General features: G+C 37.6%; 1 protein-coding gene across 1 annotated transcript in view; it reads right to left on the bottom strand.

The window, feature by feature from the left end:
- Faf1 (Fas associated factor 1) overlaps window positions 1-18,018 on the bottom strand; it is a 284,522-nt gene that overhangs the window by 210,778 nt on the left and 55,726 nt on the right. The window contains exons 4-6 of the mRNA XM_055629006.1: window positions 17,809-18,017; window positions 8,699-8,790; window positions 2,235-2,326 (exon numbers count right to left, since the gene is read on the bottom strand). Coding sequence (XP_055484981.1) covers window positions 2,235-2,326; window positions 8,699-8,790; window positions 17,809-18,017 — 393 coding nt within the window. The remainder of the gene's footprint in view (window positions 1-2,234; window positions 2,327-8,698; window positions 8,791-17,808; window position 18,018) is intronic.

Here is an 18,018-nt window from a genome sequence, read left to right as displayed (position 1 = left end):
ATTTTTTTTTTTTTTTTTTTTTTTTTTTTTTTTTTTTTTTTTTTCCAGTTTTTAAGTGAATTTTATTTAGTAGCATTAATTCTATAGCAAAGATATAAGAATGATGGAATTGCATTAAAAACCTTCAAAGCCACACTATCCTATTATCAGACTTAAATATTAAGGAGAGTACAATTCTCTGCTGAAAATTCTATTTAAGGAGTAGGTCTTTCAGCACCGAAACAAATCAAGTTAAGTTTGGTTTGTTTGTTTTTTTTTAAATCCAACTCTTGGGAATTCCAAACCATGACTGTTAAAAACAGGGTTTTGTTTTGTTTTTGGTTTGGTTACCCGTTGTATCAAAATATGCATGCTAAAAACAGAGATGGGACATTTCTGTTGTTTACATACCTTCATTTTTGGAAAGCTAAAATGTCGCGAACAGTGGAACACAGACATAAAACCCATCTTTTAAAAATAGCACCTGGAGTATAAATAGTTTAAACTATCACCTTTGAAATGCTTCATTTTTCTATATAGCCCTTAAGTAAAATTTTTAAAAAGATGAAAAACACTGTGCGGCCCGTCTTTTAACTTTTAAAAAAAACAAAAAAACTTAAAAACGCGTTTGCAATTTAAAATCTTCCAAATGCCCGCGCTCTGCAAACACTCTCTAGCCAGCCTAGCGGGATGACAGCAGGCCGAGCAGTCTTTGAGGAAAAGCTGCCTCTAGCCTGGGGTACAAAGCAACCCCCTTTGATCCTTCTCTCATTCTTCTGCAGATGGAGGACCGACAAACAACGCTCTCCTTTAGAGGGGTACACACGTCCCTCTCCTCAGCTAAGCTCCCAGACGCCAGACCCAGGACAGGCCGCGAGGCCACGAGGAGCTCTCGGGGAGCCAGGCCCGGGCGGGTCAGGGAGGCGAGGCGAGGCGAGGCGAGGCGAGGGGTCTTCCGGGCAGGCGTGAGGCCCGGACTCCGAACAAAGCTCCGGCCCAGGAAGAGCAGGCCGCCCCGCGACGCACGCTCACGGGGCTCCGGCGCTACGCGAGAGCCGCAGCGCGCCGGGCGGCCGCCTTTACGCCACTGGCTTGGCCCCAAGGTGCAATCTTCTTAAAGAGATTGCTTTGTCAGTACAATTTAAAAGCATGTATTTATATGTTTTAGTAAATAACTTACAATACACTGTCACTGAAAGAAAAATTCTAAGTTTTTAATCAAATGAATAAGCATCTATAAAAATGAGCTTTTTCTGAGTTCTCAATTAAACATGTACTGACACAACTTTTTCAGTGCCGTGAGTCTCTACACACATCTCCTCATACCGCATCACTTTTCTTGCTTTGAACTTTCCTAATTGTTCCTGCCCATGAGCCAGCATAGATGAAACTTGGTAAAAATCAACAAGGCAACTAAAACCACTTTTCATTCTGCACTTCAGCACTATGATAGGCCCTGCAGGCCTAGGAAATCACTAATTAGTAATCACAGGGCAGCTACATGCCAATAAAGATGACCATTTCCATGAGCCCAGCATAACATTTTGGTAACAACAAAATCAGCAGTTAAACACAAACACCATGAAACTCCAAAGTCAGCTTAAAACTAGTTCTGAAATAATAGGAGACTCGGGAAACCACTATTTTGTTACTAGTACACTCAGTATATGCAGACCACGTGCTTCACCTGACGCTACTGAATGACCTTGTCACTGGGTACTGCATCATTACACACTATACTGAGCTCCACGGCTAAAAGTGACAAGTCTCTCTAGCCAAAGAAAAATTCTGTGAGAACCTAAGTAGGTGTCATTTTCTAGTTTTATTCTGTTGAACTCATTCTATTTTCCTCAAAGTTGTATCTTCTTTGGCAATGAGAGACTGGGGTTGCATTTATTCTTTCTCCCTCTAATCCTTCACCTTCAATCAAAGAACAGTCTTTTTGGTTCCCCACCCCTTAAGTGCTGGCAAGAAACTCAGAACTCTGAATACAGTAGGAAACCCTGAGCGATAGCTCTTTTCTGTCTCGATTATTTTTAATACACAGGCATTTTTCCACAGATTTTCTTTAGAAGAAGCTTCTACCACAAATCAAATGAATAACCTAATCCAAATCGTATAAAAACTGATACATTTAACAGTTGCTGGCAAGTTAAAGCTTACATAAAATTTTCACTTGTTATAGTTGTACACTGCTTCTAGAAATTGTCCATCAAATTTTTACTTTCTTATTTCAGGAAAAGAAAATACCTTACCCAGAATGACCAGATGCTGAAGGTGGTGGCAAGTCTGGTGTAAGGACATAAAGACTGTTGTTTTTTGGCAAGTGTAATGACTTTAAGACCGTCTGGAATAAAATAAAGGAGAGAAGACAAAAATAAATGATGACTTTGTACATTATTAATTTTTATAATTCTTGAATGCGTTGCAACTTTTAGTCTGGTCTTTGATCTTTTGGTAATTTCCTAAATATAACAGAAGAGCAGCTAAATCCAAACCATATTGTTTCTGCTATTTTCACTTTAAATTAATATAAATCTAAGCATTACAGCACAATAAAAATTTTAGCTCATAAAAGTATACAGATAAGAGCACAATTAAGAGTCATTAATTTCGCCACTGAAGTATATTCATATTATAGCAAAAAAAAATTAGTAATGCAGGCTTTCAGAAAATTTTTAGACCTAGTAAAAACTCATAGAAAGCACCTCAAAGCAGGAGTTCTTAATGCTGAGGCACTGCAGCCTGGGAGGCTGTGCAACTTGGATATGGACTCTCGTAAGAGAGAGCTCAGTCCTCTATCCTTACTCTAGACATCTTCTGTTGTTAGATCTCACCATTGAGCAGAACTCATATACACTTATGTATTCACTGTCACAAAACTCACACACTTTAGACGCCCAGTCTGATGGTAAGCACTTGCTAACATGCTTTCTGACAGCTATGCACATCAGGAAACTCACTTCTGCATCATGCACTCAGGGCGTGCGTATTTCTCACAGAACTTTACTGTATTACTCCTCTCTACCAGGACCACCCTAATCACAAAAGTGGCAAGAATAACCTAGGCATCCTGATTGTGGGGGACAATAGGGAAGGGACTTATGTTTCAGTAGGAGTATGATAGTTTTGTTGCTAGTTGTTGTTTTATTGTGTTTTGTTTTGCTTTGTTTTTTTAACTAAAGATAAGACAGGGAATGGGGATGAAGACTATGAGTTAGGGGAGCTTTGCAATTTTAAATTGAATAATCACTTTGCTCACTAAGCAAAGATTTGAAGGTGGCAGGGCAACAAACAAAAATATACAGAGAAAGAGCATGTCAGATGAAAATAGCCAGTACCAATGTTTAAACAAATAAATATAATATTTAACTTTAAAACGATGGCAGAAATAATGGATTGAAGGCATGAGTTGGAGGACTGTTGGAGCTAGACTATTAAAAGAAATGAGTTAAAAGGTAACAACTGTTCGGCAGAAAAAAAAAAAAAAAGCAAAAGGAACTTGAAATTAAGATGAAAGTTTTCTACCATTGTTAACACAATGTTAATAAAAGCATAAAGAGATGGGTGAAGCAAACTGCAGTGAAAGATTTTAGTAGGGAAAAGGTCCATGTAACTCAGTGGCCAACGTAAGAATCATTCACAAAAACCTGAAATTGCTAAGATGGCTGGAGACTGCTGAGCAGGGCCTAGCGCGCCTGCTATCCTACAAAGAACTGGAGTTTGGTTCCCAGTACCTTGGCCAAGCAGCTCACAACCACCTGGAACTCCAGCTCCTGGGATCCAACACCCTCTTTTTGCCTCTGGAGGCATCTATAGCCACAAGTACATAGACATAAGGAAAAAAATAAAAAATATTTTTAAAAAATTGTCTAACTCTTGCTAAAATGTAAAATTATATTAATAAGAATTAAGAAAATAAGGAAGGTAACTTCAGTAAGTTATCAAAAGGAGATATAACCTTTTGACATAAATTCGGAGCTAAAGAAACTCTGATAGGAAAAACAGATAATGATTTAGAGCTAAAAATGAAGACATATATTTTGATATTTATTCCAATTGTATGAAGACTGCCAAAATAAAACCAACACTAAGAAGACTACAAAGGAAGCAACTTCTTGAAGAAGATAGCCTTCACTCAGAAAAGGACAGTAAAGAAAATATACATGAGAGAGTTTAATAAAAATAATTTTGCTAATGATGGATTAGTTCCACGGCACACAGCAAAAAGGCTTATGGCATTGTAAAAGAAGGAAAAACAAGACAGGTGTAGGATGTGACATGAAGATTCCAGAGAGGAGTGATTTGGGAATCTCAGGCTCCTTACAGTGATTGGCTTAAAGAGGTATGGGTAGCAAAGTTAACCCTGGCAGAGTCAAATAATAATGGCAGGGCTGTAAGTGTTAAAGAAGCAAAGAGTGCTTAAGAAATCCTTACTTAAGGATTCCTTAATTCTGCAGATGGGGGGGGGGGGGGAAGACACCTGGAGAAAGGTGATCTTACCCAAGCAGGCCACAGGAAGAACTTTTAACTGCTCCATGAGAGGGCCCATCTTACTAAGTGCAGTCTTAAACAAAAATAAATACCCTAATTATTGACATTAGAATAACACTTCTGCTATATTCCACTTCTCTGCTCCTTCCTCTTTAGGTTGTCTATTGCCCATTCAATTAACTTCACAAGCTAGTCATGGTTCATGGTGCATGGTTTGAAAAGCAAACACCACAATATATAATCACTTACACAAGATTACAACCTACCAGGACACACCAAAGGCTGAGATTTTATGTCAAATATTAACACCTTTTTGAAACTGATATGTTCTCTCAATAATATTAGCATGCAAACAGTGCATACATATACACACAGGACTTTATTTTTACCTTTTACCTCTTCCTGCTTCATGAACTGCAGAGAAATACTCTCAGCACTGCCATACAATGCCAACCAAGGCATCATTAAATATTTAAGATTTATTTATTTTATTAGGTATACAATGTTCTGCCTCCATGTACATCTAATCACCAGAAGAGGGCACCAGATCTCATTACAGATGGTTGTGAGCCACCTTGTAGTTGTTGGGAATTGAACTCAGGACCTCTGGAAGAGCAGCCAGTGCTCTTAACCTCTGAGCCATCTCCAGCCCCAAAATGGACCCTTTCTTTAGGCCAATTATTCATCCATGAACCTTTATTGATACTGATATACCAAGAATTCTATATACACTGGTGTTGGAAGTGGGTATGGCCCGTCTTCTTATAATATCATGGTGGAGAATCATAGGACCAGAGCCAAATGAGAAGTGTTTGTAGAAAAAGTGTTGTGTATGTAGAAAAAAGCTAAACTCAAAAGATAGAAAGGAGCCATTTATATAAAGATTCGTAGGCAGTAATGATTGCAGAGATTTGACCAGTATCTTTCAGGGATTGGGTAAAATGCTTGGTCCTAGTGATAAGATTTTTAAATGAGCATGGCATCAGTGAGGGTAAGCAAAGTTCAACAGTTACTGTAAAGCTGAGAAAGGTTAAAACCTGTATTTCAACAAACAGGCAATATACTTCAATTAATGTTTTTAAAAGCTCACTCAGGCTGCTGAGCAGGGAATGATAGAAGTAGCCATGAAATGAAGGTAAGAAAACACTGGTAACATTACATTAGTACAGGCACAGATACTAAGTCTGGATTTGGCGGTTGCAATAAAATACTGAAAAGCAGCCTTGGTTAAGAAATATTTTAGAAATATAATAAATAGGACCTACAAAGTATTCTTTCTGATATTTTGTGAGGTGTTGTGAGATAAAGGAAAAGACCCATGGCAATAGTTTTTGCTTTACTAGTGGTTACACAAGGCTGCCATTTATTGAGGAGAACTGGTGAAAAGCAACCCAGGAGAGAATGAAGAGTTCTCTATAAAGAATGTCTGTCTGAGATGCCAGGAAAGTCTGCAAGAATGTAGTTGGCTATAGTGACTGCACACCCAGAAGCCCAGCACCTGGGTAGCAGAAACCTCCATTCTGTGGTAAACCACCACATTTGGTTTGAACACATCTGAGAGCCTGGCTTGAGAAGCAGGGCTATCCCCCACCATTTCAAACGCAAGTAGAAATGTCTCCAAATCTTTTCCCAGGTCTGGGAATAGCCTGCCCCCCACCAACACACCCCCAACACTGTGTTAGGGAGAGAAGATAACACAAAAGAGGCCAAGAGTAAAAAGATTTTGCCCTTGAAAACAGCTAGAAGGTAAAACACTTCCAAAAGACGTTACTATTACTTATCCGGGGCATAAAAAATGCCTGCAGTGAAGAAGGAGAGCACAAAGTCCGCTACTACGGCGAGCTCAGCCATGGAGAAAGAGCTCAACGATGAGCTAGCTCCAAACAACTGCTCAACTTCCCCGGTCAGCTTTTGCTGGATGTTGCAAGCAATCAATTTGATGATGTTATCTCTACCAGTTGCTCTTTGTCCTTTTACTTGGAAGTCTCACCGGAAGGGACACTATGGATGGGGAATGTCAGCTGCCTGACTTAAGGGGATTCCCCAGATTAATTTCCCTTGGAGGCTTTGAGTACCCAATCTGATGATGTCTTGTTGTCTACCTACCTATCGTTTGTTACTTGTTCTTTTACTTTGGCTTGCTATAAACTCTATTACTCATACAAAACTGAAAATATGGCTATTGTAGATCATTCTCCAGACTGTACAGAACAGAAGTGAAGACAGAAAGATAAAAAGTTCAAAGACAGCTTTAAGTACTTAATGAGTTTGAGAGCAGACTAGGCTATCTTGTCTCAGATAGCCAAGAAAAAGGGAGAGCAAAGGAAAAGGGGGAAAGGAGGAAGAGAAAGGGAAAGAAAAAAGAATAAAAATTCAAGTGTTAATTGTCAACTTAAACATGTGAAATAATTGAGGTATGGTATGGAAATATAAATTTGGAAGCAATCAAAAATAATGACATATAAATAATAGAAATTGCACATGAAATAGTATATAAATAAGTAACTGGAAGTATTGCATGTAGCCAAAAGCCTGTTCAAATATTAGGATAATACTTTAAGAACACTTCAAAATGACCACCTTCCTCTTAGCAAACTACAAATGGATGCAATATCACTTGATTAGTGCAGGTTTCTTGAATAAAAAGAAACTGATTTTGTTCTTGCTATTTATTTTTATCAAGATTGTTGAATTACTCATTCGTACCTTTTTAAACCACGGATACTAAAATAGATAAGGGGTAGGACTGAAGATCAGTTAAGAAAAAGCTTAGCATGTGGCGGCCCTGAATTTCAACCTGAGGACTACATAGCATCAAGAAGCAAAATAACTAAGGACACAGGGAAAAACAAGCTGCTTTTGTATGGTGTGTGAGTTAAAATAGCTTTTACATTTTTATATCATTGGAGAGGGATCAAAAGAACATTTCATGACATGAAATTTTATAACATTAAGTCTATGTCCATAAGAAAAGTTACACTTAAAAACTGTGATGCTTCCTTTTCATATTATGTCAGGGGTGTTCTCACTCTTTGGGAACAGAGTAAAACAGCTATAACAGAGGCTGGATAGAGCCTAAGTATTTATTACCTGACTGTACAAAGAGGCCTAATGACTAATAGAGCACATCCTCAACTGTATCCAAACCTTCAAGTCCTTACCTGGAGTCTGGACTTGTGTCTCAATGAAACTAAGATGAACTCAGTACAGGAACTTGACAATTAATATATATATATAATATATATGATTTATAAGCATATATATGATTTACGGGCACAACTTACCACAAACCATTCATGAAATAATGAACCAAAATATCTTATTTATGCCTGGCATAGAAATACAGACTCAGTAATAATATGAAGACTCGTAATTATTTGTACCATAAACATACAAAACTTTAGCGCTAACTCATTTCTTTCTTTCCATTTCTGCTCTCTCTTAAGAGCACAAGTGAAATATTTTAACCATGAGGCTGGGCTTAAGGGCTCAATAACAACAGCCACTGCTACTAGAAACCATGGTACCTTCCGTAAACTCTCAAGATAATAATTCATTCCATGCACCTGCCGCTAACCAAGGAAATGAAGAAACATTCTTACCATTTACATTTTCCAAGTTTTAAAAGTTTCCTATTATCTCTGTTCCATATGCAATACTTGGCATAAATGTACTCAGTGTGTGTGACTTCTTTCAGGCCAGTAAGTAATTGGTCAGTAAATTATTATTCCAGGGCACTCACTGATACCCTAGGAGGTTTGAGAAAAAGGTAAATGCTCTCAAAAAAGGTACCAACCTTCTAAAAAAAAAATTACTTAGAAATAGGAAAAACATGCCACACGGAGTTTTTATTTGCATAGCTGAACTCATTTAAAACTATTACTGCCTTATTTAAAATTATTTAACTTGAAAAACATTATTTGGAAATTAAACTAAATTACTACTACCAAATTTACTTCTGACATACATAAATTATGTAAAATTAATTTTTCAGGATGAATGTGGTGATGCTTGACTAAAATCCCAGTACTGGATTGGGGGTGGGGACAAAAATAAAAGGATCAGAAGTTCAAGGCCATCCTCAGCTACATAGAGTTTACGATCAGCCTGTGCTACATGACACCCTGTCTCATAAATCAAGCAAGCAAGCACACAAAGCTAAAAACAACTTTTGGCATCACTTAGTTATTCACAATTTTTTTTACAAGTCAGTTAAGAAACTCACACTGTCTTCCACATCTCCAGTCTTCCAGCCTTTCAACAGCATTTTAGGCACAGGTATCTGAAGTTCATTTTCTAGAATCTGTTTAATCTCTCCTGCACAAATAAGAAGAGATAAAATATAACTGACAAGGCAACACAGTCAATAATTGACTATATCGACGTTAATATCTAGTATACAATACACAGTCAATGACATTTGACTGCTGAATAATTGCTTTAAAATTCAGCACTCCAAATTTAAAATCTTCTTGACAAAACAATATGCTGTTCTAATGAAGAACTTGGGCTATAAAGATAATGACAAAAATATTTCACAATTTATTAAATAGCTAATTATGTACTTCACTTTGATCAATGCATGGCTTTCTAAAAAGAAGTAAAGTATCAGTAGTTAAATAATTTGAACAGAAAACAAACTAACAAGCAATACTGTTAGAAACAGAAGTGAAGCCTATTGTCTGACTTGGAATAATGTAATGCCTGCAAGATAAAAGCCAACCACAGAGCAGTTCTGATATAAGCCATGCGGAAGGTATGTTCTGTGAATCCTAGAAGCCTGAATAATAAAAACCTAGAACTTTGGAGGTGGCACCCAAGATTGCATGGCTATGCTCCTGGCACAACAACTCAAGCCTCTGTGCCTATTTCCACCAGCAAGGGGACTTTGAGGTTGGCCACTGTGTGGCTCTGGTTCAGGGCTACCTTCAAGTTACCCAGAACACTGCATTTCAGCACTAGCTGCTGGCCACGGACCTTCTGCAATTTCCAACAGTGTCATTTTCTGGGCTTGCCACAGGTAAAGGAGCTCACAGCCAACACTGGGCTCAAGCTCTCAAACTCCTTCCTGAAGCACCTTCACCCAGAGAGGATTCCCAATGGAAGCCTGCAGAATTTCCTGTCCATCCCATTCCCCTTGGTGAGAGAGATGTCTGTCTACATGAGACTACCTTAATCTTTGTAATCCCAAGGTATTGTAAGGAACGTTTCAAGGAATAAACAGCATACTCAAAAGGCAAACCTCATGTGGACATCCTAATTGTCAAGTGCCATACACCCAACCAGATCGGCTTCTCACAAATGCCTACCATGTTCTCAGCATATAACATTAGTGGTACAAAACGTAAGGTACCTCACTATAAGGAAAATGCATTTTGCAATGAAAATTAGAATTGACAGTGTGCTTGGGGAAAATACTTGCTTGTTGTTAGTTCAGCGTCTATAAAATAGAGGATAATTTCTTTATTTCTTCCCTGACCCAGCTGTCACTGAGTAGAGAGTTGTTCAATTTCCATGCGTGTGTAGGCTTTTTGCTATTGTTGTTGAGGTCCAGCATTAGTCCATCATGGTCTGATAAGATACAAGGTATTATTTCAATCTTCCTGTATCTGTTGGGGCTTGCTTTGTGACCTACTATATGGTCAATTTTGGAGAAAGTTCCATGAGGTGCTGAGAAAAAGGAGTACTCTTTTTTTGTTTGGGTGAAAGGTTCTGTGGATGTCTGTTAGGTCTATTTGATCCATGACAGTGGTTAGTTTCATTATCTCTGTTTAGTGTCTGTTTTGTTGACCTGGTTTTTGGTGAGAATGGGGCACTAAGTCTCCCGCTATTATCATGTGAGGATCTATGTGTGCTTTAAGCTTTATTAATGTTTCTTTTACAAATGTGGGTGCCTTTGTATTTGAGGCACAGATGTTCAGAATTGAGATGTCTTCTTGGTAGATTTTTCCTTTGATGAGAATAACATGTCCCTCTCCATGTCTTTTGATTAGTTTTGGTTGAAAGTGTATTTTAGTAGATATTAGAATGGCTACTCCAGCTTGCTTTTGGAGTTCATCTGCTTGGAAACCCTTCTTCTAGACCTTTACTCTCAGATAATGTCTTTGTGGCTGAGGTGTATTTTTTGTATGCGGCAGAATGTTGGGTCCTGTTTACACGTCCATTCTGTTAGTCTTTGTCTTTTTATTGGAGAGTTGAATCCATTGGTGTTGAGAGAGATTAACTATCAGTGATGAGGTACAGAATTAAACAGAGAATTCTCAACAGAGGAATCTCAAATAGTGGAGAAACACTTAAAGAAATGTTTAATGTCCTTAGTCATCAGGGAAATGCAAATCAAAACAACTCTGAAATTCCATCTTACACCCATCAGAATGACTAAGATCAAAAACTCAAGTGACAGGACATGCTGGCGAGGAATTGGAGAAAGGGGAACACTCTTCCATTGATGGTGGGAGTGCAAACTTGTACAACCACTTTGGAAATCAATCTGGTGCTTTCTCAAAAAATTGGGAACAGCTCAACCTCAAGACCCAGCAATACTGCTCTTAGGCGTGTACCTGAAAGATGCTCAAGCATACAAAATTTGCTCAACCATGTTCATAGCAGCTTTATTCATAATAGCCAGAATCTGGAAACAACCTAGAGGTCCCTCACTGAGGAATGAATACAGAAATTGTGGTACATTTACACAGTGGAATACTACTCAACAATTAAAAACAAGGAAATCATGAAATTTGCAGGCAAATGGATGGAACTAAAAAAGATCATCCTGAGTGAGGTAACCCAGAACCAGAAAGACACACATGGAATATACTCAATTTATAAGTGGATATTAGCCAAATAATACCGGACAGCCATACTAAAATCCACAGACCTACAGAAACTGACTAATTTCTCGGGAGGATGCTTAATTCTCATTCAGAAGAGCAAATAGGATAGACACTGGAATTGGTTGAAGAGAGGGAACAGGATAGGAGCCTACCATAAATGTCCTCCAAAAGATTCCACCCAATAGGGCATCAAAGCAGATGCTAAGACTCACAGCCGAACTTTGGGCAGAGTGTAGGAAACTTTGGGAGTCGTACGAAAATAGGGAGGAGTTGTAGGAGTAGGGAAATAGAAAGACACAGAAAAGACAGGAGCTCCATAAGAAGACCAACAGAGCCAACAAATCTGGGCCCATGGGGGCCTATAGAGACAGATGCACCAACTAAGGACCATGCATGAAAAGGACCTAGACCCCCTGCTCAGATGTAGCCAATGTGAGGCAGCTCAGTCTTCATGTGGGTACCCTAGTTAGGGGAACACAAGCTGTCTCTGACATAGACTCTGTTGCTAGCTCTTTGATCACTTCCCTTTGGTGGGGGGGAAGGAGGCATTGCCAGGCCACAGAGGAAGAGGATGCAAGTAGTCCTAATGAGACGTGATAGGCTGGGGTCCTCCTTTCTAAGAAATAGGGAAGGAGAATACAGGGGAAGAAGAAGGGAGGGTGGGACCTGGAGGAGAGAAGGGAGGGGGCTACAATCAGGATATAAAGTAAATAAATTATAAAAAATTATATGTTAAATTTCAAAAAGAGGATAACTCTGCCTAGCTCAAAAGCTAAAGCCAATATATATGATCTAAAGACAATTTAAACTGTGTGGGAACATCAGAGTTCCAGAAGAGGGAGAAGAGGACACTACAGAATCAAACAGCAAAGGCTTTATCAGGTAGACAAAACTTAAATCCAGCAAAAAGTGTAACTGAAACCAGTGCAAAGCACAGCTGGACTGCAATAGTAAGCCAAAACAAAATAGGCAAGAACATCGTTCATTGAAGATAAAAGATAGGAAGACTAAAATAAAATAAAATTAAAGGACAAAATACTGATGAGATACACCAAGAAAGAACAATGTTCCCATTGAGTCATAAATTCTTCTGTAAGAATCAAGTCGACTGACAAATGGGTGGGCAGGTTTCAGGCCCTCTGCACTGCTTCAAGTTGACTGTTCAGAACACACAAATGCATCTTTTATCTATCTGCCTCTGATGAGTTGCTGCTAGTTAATAATTTGAAAATATCACGTAAGCCCATTGTTTTAAATTAAATAATAAGATTGAATGCTAAAACTAGGAAAAGAAACCCATGATGAGAAAAGAAAATGAGAGAAAAAATTTTTATATTACACAAGTTCTTGCAGAAACAACTGCTTAAAATAAGCAACACAACGGAATCATTCATGGCCCCCAGGGCTTTTCACTTTCTGTAAGAAAAGACTAGGCCAGTAAAGAAGGCTCTGTGGGTAATGAATGGTATTTGCTGTCAAAACTGCAAATTTGATGCCTGTTATCAACGTGGCAAGTGAAGATAAATGCTTCTCAAAAGTTGTCATCTGCCCTTTAAACCCATTCCGTTGCACATTCACAACATACACACACACACCACCACCACCGCCGCCCCATAAACACACACATAATAAAATACTATTTAAAAAAATTAAGTTATTTTGTGCATTCAAGGTAATGAGTAGCAATCAAAACAAAAAACAAAAACAAAAAACACCTCTGGTTCAACTTTGCATTTGTAGAAGCACAAATCCAAAAATGTCACTACTGACAAATACTCTGTTTGTAGAGACAGTAGAAAGGTAAGTCATATTTGTCACTTTCCTTTCATAGATAAAGGGCTATTCACCCAGCTGTACTTGCCTGGGCATCTGCAGCTGCAAGTCCACCCAGTGCTTTCCTCTTTAAATTATCTCCAACAGACACTTTTCTTACACCCTTGAAAACATGCAGGCTTAAAACAAGTTCTTAGTAGAAAAAAGTCTTAGAGTCCCTATTATCCTCTGCAGACAGCCTGGATAAAACCAAAAATAACCCTGAATACCTTTGTTGCACATGCACAGCACAACAGGAAATAAAGCCAGTTAACAACTTCTCTTCTCCCCTGCTTTTCTTAGTCTCTGATAATTATTAGAATTCTCCCTACTTTCTCTTTTCCCACGAGATCAGCTTGTTAGAGTCCATGTGGAGAATGTGTTATCTTTATCTTTCTGCATTTTACTTAATATAATGTCCTGTATTTGCATTCATTTAGCCCCAAATGACAGGATTTCATTCCTTTAACTGAATATTTTCCTTGTGTCTTTTCCTGTCATTTTTTAAACTTACAATAAAACAATTTAAATCATAACTTTTGAAACTTTTTTAGTGTGTATATGGTGAGAGCAAACATGCTGAAGCATACATTTAGAAGGCAGAGGCAAGTTCATCACGTCACTTTCCTCCTTTTACTCTGTTTTCAGAAGTATTTTCTTGTCTAATAATATCTCTGTCCTTACTATCAAGGCAATATTGGGCTCATAAAATAGATTACAAAAAATGTTTTCTCTTTCTCTATTTTTGAAGGATTAGTAGTATTCTTCTTAAATGTTATTCACTCATGAAGCCATCTGCACTTTAGGTTTTCTTGATTGGAAGATAGGGACTTTCATTCAGTTTATAGATTAGATAGCCACATTAATTACTTACACGTATGAACACATACAAAAACACTTACATACAAATCTTGTGTATATGGTCAGTGTTGACTTACATATAGTCAATTGATTTATAGTCAGTGTTACATCTTCAAGTATCTCTTTCATTCCCAACATTAATAATCTACATTTTCACTATCATTCATACTATCAAGAAGATTATTGTCTTTTATTAACTTTCAAAAAACAACTTTAAGTTTTGCTCCTTGTCTTTATTACTTATGGATTTTCTATTTTATTAACTTCTACTCTTATACATAGCATTTTAATTCTGTACTTCTTAATGTCTTAACAGTTTTGTAAAGCAAAGGCTGATATACAGCAAATATTACAAACATCTGATAAATTTTAACAAATTTATCCAATAATGAAGCCACCACAATCAAGGTCGTAAATACAGCGTCCATTTCAGAAGGTTTCATTGGTAGCTCCTCATGCACAGCGCTTCCTCTTCTGGGAGGCTGAAATGGATTCCTACAACTAGAGTAATCTGAATTTCTGACTTTTAGAGGAATATAATTTCAGAATGCTCTCTTTTTGTTGACTTCTTTTACACAAAATAAATTATTTTCCAAAAAGCAGAAACACTGTGTATGGACATTAAATTTCTTGTCTACTGCTCAATTTATGCATATAAATTGTATACAGACATGTCTGTCTACACACACACATATGTGGGATTGCTTCTTGATTGGGCTATCAAGAGGAAGTAGTTATGAATATTACTATACTATACCCACCTTTGATGAACATATATAACTTTGTAAAATAAAAAAGTCCTGTTTTCTAATGAGATATCTTTTGCTTCATCATCAGATTTGTATGTATAGTGCACTTGTGAACTCAGGTACACAATCTTTCCCTCGGATATTAAAGTTGCTTTGGATCGGCCAATTCCACTGCTCATTATGAACCATTTCTTTGCATTTTGTAGACTGGTAACCTAATGGCAAACTTTGTCTTTTTGGATGCTTGATCTCTTTGCATTCCTATAAATATACTTAAACTTTCTTTAGTTACAATTCAGTCACATAGTTACATAGTTCAATTATTTTGCGCTTTGCTTTTTAGATTTGTAATATTTAATCTAAGGATAATTGTTCCCAAACACATCTTTATCATAAATTCAGTCAGAAACGTTTTTTCATTTCCCATTTGATCATAAAAACAGGTTGGCTAACTTCTAAGTATTTTGAGAACATCCTCGATATGAGATGTATATATTTCCCTACTTCCCAGTGTTTTAAATTGTCCTGTAACCTCTAGCTATTTGATTATGATTACAATGCAGGTGCCCGTGGCTTACACCTACAGTAATAATTTAGCTGACCCTGGTATGCTTACAGTTGCCCTTTCCACCCTGCTCTCTCTCTGGAGTGGTCTATCACCTTACACTTTCCTCTACTGGGCTCTCAATTTCTTTCCCCACTACCGGAACCCAGGACTTCTTGTTGTCTGTAGTTCACAACACACAGTGTCTACTGCTGTCTGACAAGTCACTATTTTCAACAGCTAATTAATTAACTTCATCTTAGTAATTATATGTGTGTGCATGCTTAGTGAGCATATGTATGTTATAAAAAGATTTAGAAATAATAAATATGAGAACTGAGCAAATGAGTCTTAGCACATGTAATGAAATAGATATTTCGGACATGAAAATATTTGTTTCTGGGGTGACTGTTCTCTACATCCTACTCACTGAAGAAATCAGTGGGAAGACACTGGATGATTAGCTCTTTTCCACTTTCTGGGGGTTACTAATGTAGCGTGCTCATGCCAAGAAGGGGAGTAAGGCATGGGCATAGCAAAATTTGAACCTGTACAGAAAAGATGAATATTGAGGCCACAATATACAACTGAAAATATAAACAGGACAGAAAAACCACTAACCAGCCAATGCAGCTACCACTAGGTGTCACTCTGGCATAACTTTCTTGACTGAATTTAGCCTTACTTTTATTATCTTGTTCCATCTACCTGGTAACAGTACAAAAAAAAAAAAAAAAAAAAAGGCATTATCTTATTGGGCATCTTTCTTTCTATACAGAAATTAACATTTATATAATTCCTGAAAACAGTAAGACGTCTTATAGCAATGATATTGCAGGTCAAAAATTTTAATGTGTCTATTTTGAAGTCCCCTATTATATATAGGTAGCTAATCTATATAAACATATACCCTTACACTCTTTTTATTCAGCCACTCTTTTTCTCAGTAGATATGATTACGACAAATACCACAACTGGAGAGAGAATTTTAAAATAAAACTGGTCTTCTAAGATAGAGAAGTTAACATTCAGAAGAGAAACCCTAGACACAAAGTAATCAAATTACTACATCCACAGAGGTTAAGAACTAAGTCACAAGGAGACCTCATGAGACCCTGCAGCCTGAGCAGGAAGGTGGAGCAAATACAATGTGAGAGGTGGGAGTAACTGAAATGTACACCAAGGGATCAGCGTTTAGAAAAAGTACACCAATCTCGTTGTGTAAAAGATATATGAGATGGAAAATGAACACATGTAAATTACAGAGAAATTATTTTAGTTACACATGAAAGAAACCAATTCCTGAACTGTAACAAAGGAGATGAAAATAGAAGAGATTCGAACAGGAAGCAACAGAACCTGTAGAATTTAATAAATCAAACACAGTAAGAGAGAGAGAAAAAAAAAAAAGAGTTCTATCAAGTCCTAAATATTATTTACTACCATGCCTTCCATATTTATATCAAAGGTGAGCAAAGAAAAGGTTCATGGCGTAAGACCTGACTGGCATCCACTTCACTGTGAGAGAAAAACTGCGCTCCAGAATATAACCAGACTGAGAAGAGGTGCAGGAGTAATACATATCACATGGTAATGTCTGCCTTCTGACATATTCTGAATGAATTATAGCAGGTAAATGTAACAGTAACAGTTAAAGAAACAGAGGTCATGAATTAAAGAGAGAGCAGAGGGAACATGAGATAAGTTGGAGGGGAGAGAGAGAAGGGTGAAAATGACATAAGCAAAGTACTCATGTATGAAATTCTCCAAAAAAAAAAAAAACAAAATACAAGAAGCAGAGCTTTTAAGTGGTAATTTAGGCAACAAGGGCCCCACTCCTGTGGAAAAGACTATTATTAAAGTTCTTAACAAAGCAAGCCCGTCCCTTCTGCCCTTCTTGCTTTGTGTCATGTAATGTCAGGGTACTCATCCCTCCCAGGAGTACAGCATCAGGTCCTGTCCTTGAAGCAGACAGACGCTATCACCAAATTGAGATTACGTGCCTTACTCTTAGACGTCCCAGCAGAAATATAAGAAAATTAAGTTTAATGATCTTCATTAAATTATCCCTGCTTATGAACTCTTTTGTAGCAGCACAAAACAGACACAACAGTGTGAAAATTACTGTGCTTTAGTTGCAGAGTGGGTATACAACAAACTCAACTTACACCATTTTTTGAAGCTCCTAGGTGTTTTATTTACAGCAATCCTAAAACAGTATACAGAGCTATGAATATGCTGAAAGTCAAGTGCTTGTCATGGATGACAAGTGCCTTAGAGTGAGCAGCTTACACTGGCAAAAGCACATAAAAATAACAATGACAGTTCAAACAGTGTATCAAAAATTCTTTTTGAACTTACCTTAAAAATCACAATATATACTGAAATCAGAGCACAATGCCTTTATGAGAAAGTATCCAATATGTTGTGCCTCTTTCCCTTCTTGATAGTAAACTCAAAGGAAAAGACTTACATAAACTTGGAGTCTGTCTAATGAGTTATTCACTTATGAAGGCTTTATCAGGGTAATCCTTACCAACAGTACAGCTGTCTTCGAGTACCACGTCAACATTTCTGTCTCTGTACTCAACTCTGAAGTCTAGCATTCGAGGCTGCCTTTCTACAATCTGCCTGGATGGCATTACAGGTCGAAAAGCTGAAGAGGAGGGAGCTGGAGTTGGAGCTGGAGCAGGGTGACTTGCTGGATCAAATGTGGGTCCTGGCATGGTCTCACCTCCGAAGTCAC

This window comes from Psammomys obesus, unplaced genomic scaffold (genome assembly GCF_907164565.1).
Source record: "Psammomys obesus unplaced genomic scaffold, mPsaObe1.curated_primary_1811, whole genome shotgun sequence".
NCBI classification, from domain to species: Eukaryota; Metazoa; Chordata; class Mammalia; order Rodentia; family Muridae; genus Psammomys; species Psammomys obesus.
This window is presented reverse-complemented; position numbering and strand designations above follow the sequence as displayed.